The sequence below is a fragment of the Tympanuchus pallidicinctus genome, unplaced genomic scaffold (assembly GCF_026119805.1).
Source record: "Tympanuchus pallidicinctus isolate F22 unplaced genomic scaffold, pur_lepc_1.0 scaffold28, whole genome shotgun sequence".
Lineage (NCBI taxonomy): Eukaryota > Metazoa > Chordata > Aves > Galliformes > Phasianidae > Tympanuchus > Tympanuchus pallidicinctus.
In genome coordinates this window covers 6,046,172-6,055,139 of record NW_026294745.1, presented here as the reverse complement: position 1 = coordinate 6,055,139, position 8,968 = coordinate 6,046,172, and the positions used below count along the sequence as shown (strand labels likewise).

The window sequence follows — 8,968 nt, the reverse complement described above, 5'->3', positions numbered from 1 at the left end:
TCACACACCCAATTTTCCCCAAGGCAGGCTGAGAAAAGCTGGATTTAGCCTAATAGGATACAATTAAACCGATAAATAAGCGAAAGCCTTGCAACCACTCTGTTGTTAAGATTTATTACCTAGGTCTTACAGCAATAATACTACAGAAGCAGGTAAGACACAAAAGTAGTTTCTGGAAAGTACCTCACAGGCGTTAAGTCGATTCCTTCTCTTTGCATGCTGTATCTGTAGCTACAGAAGCTGCCTGGTTTGCATCACTGTCATCTGGGTTGGCACCATCTAAGTGCTCTGAGTCGTTGCATTCTGCTGCGACTTGAGCAGCATCAGGCTTTGCTTCAGCAGAGCTTCCGTTTGCATATTCAACCCTTTCAAAGAGTATCAGTAACTCACAGTGCTTGGTCTGAGGGAAGAGATCCACAGCCATTGCTTTAACAGGACGGAAGGCAGCTCCTCTGACTCGGTTGGAAGGGGCCCGGCAAAGGCTTGGTGGGGAAGATGGAGGAGGAAGAACTGTATTAATATTATACTATGCTGCGTATCACCACTACTCTTCTAAGCTTTTTCTTCCCCAAGCCTCAGCAGTGATAGGGTTTGTCAGCACCCCTGTACATAGGTTGTTCCCAAAGCAGCACCTTTTGCTTCAAGATGAAAAGTCAACTGCAATGAATAGGACTTAAAAAATAAAAAGCCAATCTCAGCCCTCCTCCCCAGCAGCAGACTTTTTCTTTCTACCACGTTCTACTTAATACAAGAACTACTTACTCCACAAAGTTATTCATTGCAGCTCTAGGATTGCAGGACACATAAATAAGCTTCTTCAGCTGTTCAGCTCTTCTAATTGCAAGAATTACTTTGGAATCTAGACAAAGAAGAGACTGGATGTGAGTGTCAACAGACTTCAGAAAAATTCCAGCACAGACTCCGTCACAAACAAAACTGGTGTGGCGCCGCACCGCTTCAAGTCACACAGCCTCGCACTTTCTTTATTCTATTGGTATTTTCCTGGGCAGCCGCCAGAAAACAACTGGGAGAACGCACTGAAAACTCCAAGGAGGTGAACTTACGCAGTCCTGCTCGAGGTGGATCTACAATAGTGATCAGGTTCTGGGGAGGTAACACGTTAAGTAAGGAAGGAACGACATCTTCAGCCTTCCCACAGTGAAATTCAATATTACTCAGTTCTGTAAAACAAATTAATGTTATTACAGAGTCACAGAATCACAGAATTGTAGGGGTTGGAAGGGACCTCCAGAGATCATCGAGTCCAACCCCCCTGCCAAAGCAGGTAATTATTAGTTTTATTATTATTAGTTTGGCACCTTTCAATACTCCCAAGTTTCAATACTGTCAATATGGAAGCCTTATGCCTTACAAACTACAAACTGTTTTGTCTACCAGAAATTGAAATTACCGCTGACTGCTGCATCAAGGTGTTTAAACAGCAGTAACTTATGTGTGTGTCATTATCTACACTAAAGCAAAAGCCCACCAAAAATAGCTGCTGTTTAATGTTTAATTCATAAGGGCAACTGTGGCTTTGTTTCACATTTGCGTTGAAGTGTTTATTTATGAGAAAAAACAACAAAGCAGTCAGCAGGAAAATTGATCATACAGATTATCATGCAATTTTGTTTTCAGGAGAGGTTATATTGTTAAAATGGACAAGATTATTATGGATAAGATGTAATTACAGGCTTCTTTAATAAGATGAAGTAGCTGACTAACTCCTACCCTTCCTAGAAAACAAAGATTTTAGCCTTTTAGCTTAACGAACCGTTAATCTGGGCATTGGCTTTGGCATCCTGCACAGCTTCTTGGCAAAGTTCAACTCCAATCACTTTCTTCACTTTCTACAGAATGAAGGGAAAAGATCAGCCCACCACACGTAAATGCAGCAGTTATTCACAGCAGCAGTAATTAACGGGAACTTGGAGTAATACTTGGCTAGAGAACTCCTGCCTTGCAGCCAGAAAAGGTTGAGAAGAAACCTGTGCAAACAACAGGCTCTTCTGAAGATTGAAACTGGGGGATGAATAGCATTTATCCCAGCAGGGAAGTAACAGACTCTACTTATGCAGGGCTTTTTATTTTCTTAGGGGAGACTCCAGACTTCCTCAAATGCTACAGCAAGCTCTATGCCAAAAATGATGCAAGTATAAGAAATATTGGTTATTCATAACCAAAGATTTCTGACAAAACACAACTAGTGAAGTGGATACACCTTTTTTATTAAGTTTTGACTACCCTACAGAATTATGGCCTCTTTTTTTTAATTGAAGATAATTTAGGGCACTCAACACAAGATTGAGTTTTCATAAATAGTTGAAAACAACTTAATTAGAAATCAATTATATGTATGTATGGGAATTGCTAAGTCAGCCTGAACCAATGATTGAGCACCTGGGGAAGGGACGCAGCGAGCCCTGGGAGCACAGGCAGAAGCAATTCAGCTGCATAACCAGAAGGGGTGGAGCCTGGTCCAGCCCTCACGAAGGGCTGGCAGCTACAAGAGAAGCATCTCTAGCTGGAGATCCCTCCTGCAGTGTCTGGTGAGCTCTGAGCCTTAGCATGGCTAAGCAAATTTATCTTTTTTCGTTCCTGGAACTAGATTGTGACCATCACCCCTTTTTTGGGTCATTTAGAACTGGTTATCTGCTGTTGCCTTTTCCTACAATACATGTGCGTACATACATATACACACACACACCAAGTATTTTTTTTGTCGTAAGTGTAACAGAAGATCTACATCTGACTGTTAAAAGAAGATTATACCCAGGAGTAGATGTTACTTGCCTTGGCCAAAGAAATCCCAATAGTTCCAGTACCACAGCAGATGTCCAGCACAGTGCTTTCTTGGCTCAGCTGTGCCCACTCCCTAATGGCAGCATACAGAACTTCTGCAGCCTGTGTGTTTACCTGTGAAATTAATGTCAAACCAGTCTACTTCACAAACAGTAAACGTGTTTTAATGAGCTGCAGAACAGCTTCTCTTTTACCTCATTTCTAAGAAACAAGCCCCATTCACGTGTAACCCAAAGTCACGCATGGCTGACTTCCAAGTCGTGACACCATTACAGGAGTTTCATTCAGTTCTGAAATACAATGATTTGGTTTCTATGTTCCTTCTGCTTCAGCACTTAACTCCGCTGCAACAGCACAGACTACACGGTCAGGATTAAAAGCATTGGGAGGGAAGAATTACCTCTTGGAAAAGGAAATGAACTACAAAGATTATGGAACTGCTGCTGCACGTTCTGTGCAAGGCCACTCAACAGGAACCAGATGATATCAAAACACTGAAGCAGTGAAAGGAAAAGCTACCTTTGACATCCCACCAAACACATTAACGCTCATTTACTGAGTTTTAACAGCAGAGCACAGTACTCAAATGTATTTAATTGCAACAAAAGTGTAAAAGGTTGCATCTCCTAAGTATATACTATCTTGTTATGGGGAAGTAGCCAATTTTGAAGGCAAGAATGCAAATCCAGTTAAGTTAGCAGCTCAGTATCATCCTTACTTGAAAAAATGCATGAGGAGAAATTCTAAACTTTAGGCCAAGAAGTTCTTCATAGATGTATTTATCGCCAGCCACGTGCTCCAAAGGCAAGTCTTCCAGATTGGGAGATTTCCTGGAGGAAAGGGAGAAACAAACACAAAAAGCAGACAAGCACGTTTGTTGCCATTTTTCCCAAAGCTGAAGTCATCTTGAAAACTATACTGCTACATACAGACAGAAATTTATTGTGTGCTACATCAATTGTGTTCTTCTACAGAATGTCGTCCCGAGTTTTTTTCTTATACTTCTTGTTCTATTTATACACAGTTGGGCCTAAAAGAGGCAGAACTTCACAGTCGAGAGCAAACAGCCACCTCCTGCAGCAACACCTCCGCAGTGTGGCAGCTACCCACCGACAGCGGCTTCAGCACAAGGATGCTGGCTGCCTTTTTCCAGGCAGCACTACGTGGAAGTTTCAGGAGTTTTGTGGAAAAAGTAAATAACTGTTCAGCTAATTAGTAATGCTGCTGATATCATCAGGAATTAGAAACAGATGAACTAAGGGTGTGGAAGTGCCACCTACTTTACTGTTGAAGACAACAAAACTGCAAAACTGCTGCCACCCGAATTCCCCACAGCAAAGCTGAGTCCCTTACCTTTGGCCTTCCTCCACAAAGTACAGGGAAGTAACGCCGCTCTCCTTCCCTGCCCCTGCAGTGAAGTGCTCTGCCAGAGCAGCCTTCAGCTCAGCCAGCTCCTCTCTGCTTAACTTCTAAAGGTTTCATTGGAAAGGAGGGAGAATAATAATCTGTGTGACTTAAGAGAGATCATTTGCTACACGCCACCTGTATGGTAGCAGCATATAATAGAGAAGACAACTTACTGATGTAAATTAATTGCTCATTTACATGTATCAGACCATTTTAAATAGAAAAGTAGTTGCAAATAACTACTCATTTCTCTTTCACTATTCAGAAAAACAAATTAATGTAATTTAGGCACCTCAAATACCTGAGGATTAAAGTAAACGACTGCCATGATGTGGCCATTCCTGCTGGTACGGACCGTGAGCTGCTTCCAGTGACCTTCGTAGGTTTCTGGGCTGTAAACTGAGTAAGGGGTTGACCTGCAATGTTCAGAAGCTGGGTTATTTAAAAAGGAATTGCTGTGGGGGGACAACATTCAATAGTTTATTGAAATAAAAGCAGCTCAGCAGGTAAAGCAATGAAACTGTTAAATAAAGCAGAAGCGACATTGATTTGTCAAGAAAAGGATGACTTCCAAATCTGAACTGAGGAAAAAAAGATGAAGTAGATCCTATCTCCTCCTGCAACAATCTGTCCTTAGCTTTTCATAATCCTCATCCACTTTAATCCTCCCAAACTCATAGAGAGCACAGGCAGCTTCTCACCATGTACAGAAAATGAAACAACTTAAGTGCCTTCATGGCTCCATGGCAAGTAGGAACTGCCCATTTCCACAATTATTCTGAGGTTTCAATAGCTGAGGATTTAACTTTTTTGCTTTTTTAACTAATCTCTCCTTTTTAAGAAAGCATTGCTGCTCGCCCATTAATGTTTTACAGTTGTCTTGCAGGATGATTCTCCCCCAAATCAGCCAAGCAGCTGCTTTTTGTTAACAAGAATTCTACGTGAAGCTGTCTTACAACTGCTTGTAGTTAATCTTATGAGAACTTTTGAGTATCCCAGACATCAAAACTTTCACAGGTAACTCATTTTACTTTTGCTCACCTTATGTAGTCTTGAAAAGTTTTTACTACTTTTTTGGCAACAGCAGGAATGTGAATGGTATCAAACGGCTCCACTACAGCGCAGGTACCGCCCTTGTATTTGCCAAGACGACAACCCACAGTTTTGTCTTCTTGATTTACACCAATCCCAATCAAGAACTCGCATTTGTTGCGATATTCAGTCTAGATTTAAAATAAAGTAATGGAAGAGGTTTATACAGCACTCTCTGTATATGCCATGTTCATCCTGAAACAACTCTCACGTGGCCACAGGTACTTACACACGCCTGCAGGACACTGCAGTTCCTACAGAAGATGCTCCCAAGCTTTGCTGGAGGGGAACTAATGGCCATAATGACAAAGCACAAAGGACTTGCTATTCCAAGAGCAAACTCCTGCGCTCTCTGCAACATGCTTCCATTAACCAGACAACATGCTTGTAGGGACAGCACGCCTTTTAAAGGTACATTATTCTGCTTCTAGCAAACTTTCCCAGGCAGTATTTGCATGAAAGGCAACAATGCCTACAATTCATGATTGTGAGAGGAAGAAAAACCCTCAGTTTCTTCACTGTCTCTTAGGACGGCCGCCTGAACGCTGAGCTCCCTGCCAGCCCAGCGATCCGTTACCTGTAACGGTGAGGCCTTCACTCCCTCTATGGGGCAGCACATTCTGTTGTACTTCTGCTTCTGCAGGAATAGCCAGGGCAGCAGCGCTCTGTTGGTATTTCCAATTTCCCTGCCCGGATCAGAAACAACAATTAAAAGTACACGTTTGGATCAAGTGAGGTTAACAGTTACATGCGACTTTTTTTTTTTCCTGTTGTGGCCCACAAAGGCACGAGTTATCGCTTGGTCAGAGGAAAACCTTCCATGGTTTAACAGGGGAATAGAGCTCTCATGTCACAGGGCCCGCAGCGCCAAGAAACGAGACTTTGTGCAATTTTATGGTAGGTGCCGAAGTGACCAGCGCACCCAACGCACGGGTGGAACTTTATCTACGGGATTAAGGGAAACGATGGAAAACCGCTTCCATGTGCAAAGACCGAACGTGAGAAGCGAGGGGATAACTTGTGAGAGAAGCCCAGCGGTGTGGGGCCGTCCGGGCACAGCTCTGCCCGGGCCGGGCGGCCCCTCTTGCCGTGCGGGGCCCCGAGCCGCGCGTCCCGCTCCCGCAGCTCCCCGAGCCGCAGGCGGTGCCCGGTGCCCGGCGGCTCCCCGTTCGCGTCGGGCCGAGGGCGGCGTTACCGGCGGCATTACTTGGCCAGCTTCTGCAGCACCCGCTCGCACTCCCGCCGTTTCTCGGCCAGCTGCTGCTCGTAGGGCACGGCCCACAGCGGGGTGACCACGTCGGCGATCCGCTTGCCGAGGGGCTCCCCGGCCCCGGCCCCCTCCTCCCGCTGCCGTTTCCTCGCCATGGGATCGGCCTTAGGCTTGGCCGCCCGCACGCCCAGAGCGCGGCCCTTCCACGCGGCGCCCTGCAGGGCCCTGACGGCCTCGTCCCGCTGCTCCTCGCTCCTGAACGTCACGAAGGCGAACGTCTGCCCGCCGAGCAGCTTGATCTTGTGCGGGCTCAGCCCGTGCTTGGCCAGGAACTTCTTCACGTCGTTGAAGCCGACGTACTTGGGCAGGTTCCGAATCTCCACCTTGTAGATCTCGGAGGTGAACAGCTCCGCCCGGGTGTAGCCGTACGCGTCGGGGGCGCCCTCGGCCGCCTCCATGGCGCCGCGCCGCGGGACGGGAGCGGCTCCGGAAAAAGGAAGGGAAGAAAGCGAGCGGCCGCCACCCGCTTCTTCTAAGGGCGCTCCTCGGGGCCGCCGCGTCCCATAAAAAATCGCTGCGAACGATGCGCCGCCTCAACGCTCCCTCAGCGCCGCCGCCATCTTAGGCCAGGCCGCCGCGGCGGGGGGGGAAGGAAGGAAAGGAGAGGAAAGGAGAGGACAGGAAAGGAGAACCGCTGGGCCGGGGCTCCGCGCTGCCCCGCGCGAGGTGGAGGGGCGGGGCGGGCAGCGCGGAGGGAAGGGGGCGTTTCCCATCGTGCCTTGCGGCGGCGCGGGCTGCGGGAATGAGGTAAAGGCGGGAGGGGCGGGGGCGCGCGGCAGGAAGCGCAGCGGCGGCGAGCGGAGCGCAGCGAGCCCGGCCCTATGGCGGACACCAAGGTGAGCGGCGGCGGGAGGGCGTCGAGCGGCGAGGGCGGTGGGCGGGAGGGAGAAAGGCGGCGGAGCGGGCCGGGGTGGGGGATGGGGGGCGACGGAAGCGGGCGGGGGCCGCGCAGGGCCGGGGCCGAGGCCCGGTCGGGGGCCGAGCCGCGCGGAGGCGGCCGGGGCAGCGCCGCTCTCGGGGCCGCGCTCGGGCGGAGCTCCGCTCCCCGGGCTGTTCCCGCTCCTTCCTCCTTTCTTTGCCCTGCGGCCCGGAGCAGCCCACGTGCCGCCTGTCGCGATACCGGCCTGCCCGCTCCCGCACGTGGCGGCGGGGCCGCGGTACCGTGCTGGGGCCGCTCCGCTCCTTTTCCCTCCCCTTCCCCACGCGCTCTAACGCGACTCGCTTCAATCTTAATGTCCCTCTCCGTCGGGGACGCGCCGAACCGTAGCGGAGCGCTCGTTGAATAACCGAAAGTTTTTCGCAGCGTTGTTTCTTGTCCTCTTCTTTCCGTGGAAGCGCGGCGCTCCGTGCCGCCCCTCAGCCCTCAGCAGGCCCCGCGGGCCGGGAGCGCCGTGCGTGCGCCCTGCGGCTGCGTTCGCCTTTGTGTTGTTCGAGCGGCACCGACGAAAAGACGCTGATCGCCTCTCTCCGCCTGAGATCGCTGTTTTGGCCTCGTTAAGTTTGCAGATCGCTTTCCCTTGTAGACTCCTTCGCTGAGCGCGCCTACTGGCGCACCTGCCTGCCACGCGGCCGTGGTGCCGAGTCTCCTCACCGGGCTGCAGCTTTCATGAGCCCGGCTGTGCAGGTGGACCCCGAGCGGCTGTGCAGGAAGCCTTATGTTGGCTATTTAGCCACCGATTAAAAACAAAGGTCCTCAAAGGGTGCGGGGATGAAGAAAGTAAATTTAAATACCTTCATGAGTGTTGTTGCTGTGCTGCAGAAATCTGACTTGGGGAGTTCTGACACATAGAGTGAGAACAGTGAACTTGTGTTGCCTGTCTTGATGGAGTTGGGCTGGTAGAGGTGGTTTCTTTAGTGATGTTTTTACCCCCTGTTAATGGTAGGTTGTCAGCCATGAAGTAGTGTGTCCATTAGTAGCATAAAGCACGTTGTGCTGGAGAAATGATTGGAGAAGTGACTTTTCAGCAGCCAGAAGCCAGGATAGTAAAACAAAACCAGCATGAGGCTATTTCTTTTGTAGTCTAACTGCACGTTGACACAGAGCAATTAATTTTCAACTGTGAATTTGGTTTATTTTTAGAGCACGGCTCAGTTGCTGAGATGCAATTGCTGAATAGCTGTGAATATAAGTACGCAGCAAGTTTATCTTTCTTTTTTGCTTTTCCCTCTTCCAGGAAGCACACGAGGAGCATGATACTTCCACTGAAAACGCGGATGACTCTAACCATGATCCTCAGTTTGAGCCCATAGTTTCCCTTCCTGAGCAAGAAATAAAAACTCTGGAAGAGGATGAGGAAGAGCTCTTTAAGATGTAAGTAGAACACTTCTAAATATTATCTAACCGCTTATCATACTTAAGCTTGACTGTGTTACAGGGAAGTTGGATGACTTGTTAGG

The 8,968-nt window shown here is 48.7% G+C and overlaps 2 protein-coding genes across 3 annotated transcripts in view; one reads left to right on the top strand and one right to left on the bottom strand.

Moving 5' to 3' along the window:
- The window catches only part of RANBP1 (RAN binding protein 1), a 251,354-nt gene that overhangs the window by 235,660 nt on the left and 6,726 nt on the right, over nt 1–8,968 (top strand). Inside the window, exons 1-2 of one of the 2 annotated variants that reach the window (XM_052690990.1) lie at nt 7,276–7,407; nt 8,746–8,882. In XM_052690990.1, coding sequence (XP_052546950.1) covers nt 7,393–7,407; nt 8,746–8,882 — 152 coding nt within the window. In that variant the 5' untranslated portion in view covers nt 7,276–7,392. Of the gene's footprint in view, nt 1–7,275; nt 7,408–8,745; nt 8,883–8,968 lie in introns of those variants that run through there. The other variant, XM_052690991.1, reaches the window with a different exon arrangement.
- TRMT2A (tRNA methyltransferase 2 homolog A) lies at nt 99–7,194 on the bottom strand. The gene is made up of 11 exons (XM_052690963.1): nt 6,509–7,194; nt 5,879–5,987; nt 5,251–5,432; nt 4,511–4,625; nt 4,156–4,271; nt 3,521–3,632; nt 2,790–2,916; nt 1,775–1,846; nt 1,065–1,181; nt 763–859; nt 99–482 (listed from the first exon to the last, which is right to left on the bottom strand). Exons 1-11 carry the CDS (start codon nt 6,967–6,969, stop codon nt 194–196), a joined length of 1,797 nt encoding a protein of 598 aa, XP_052546923.1. The 5' UTR covers nt 6,970–7,194; the 3' UTR covers nt 99–193.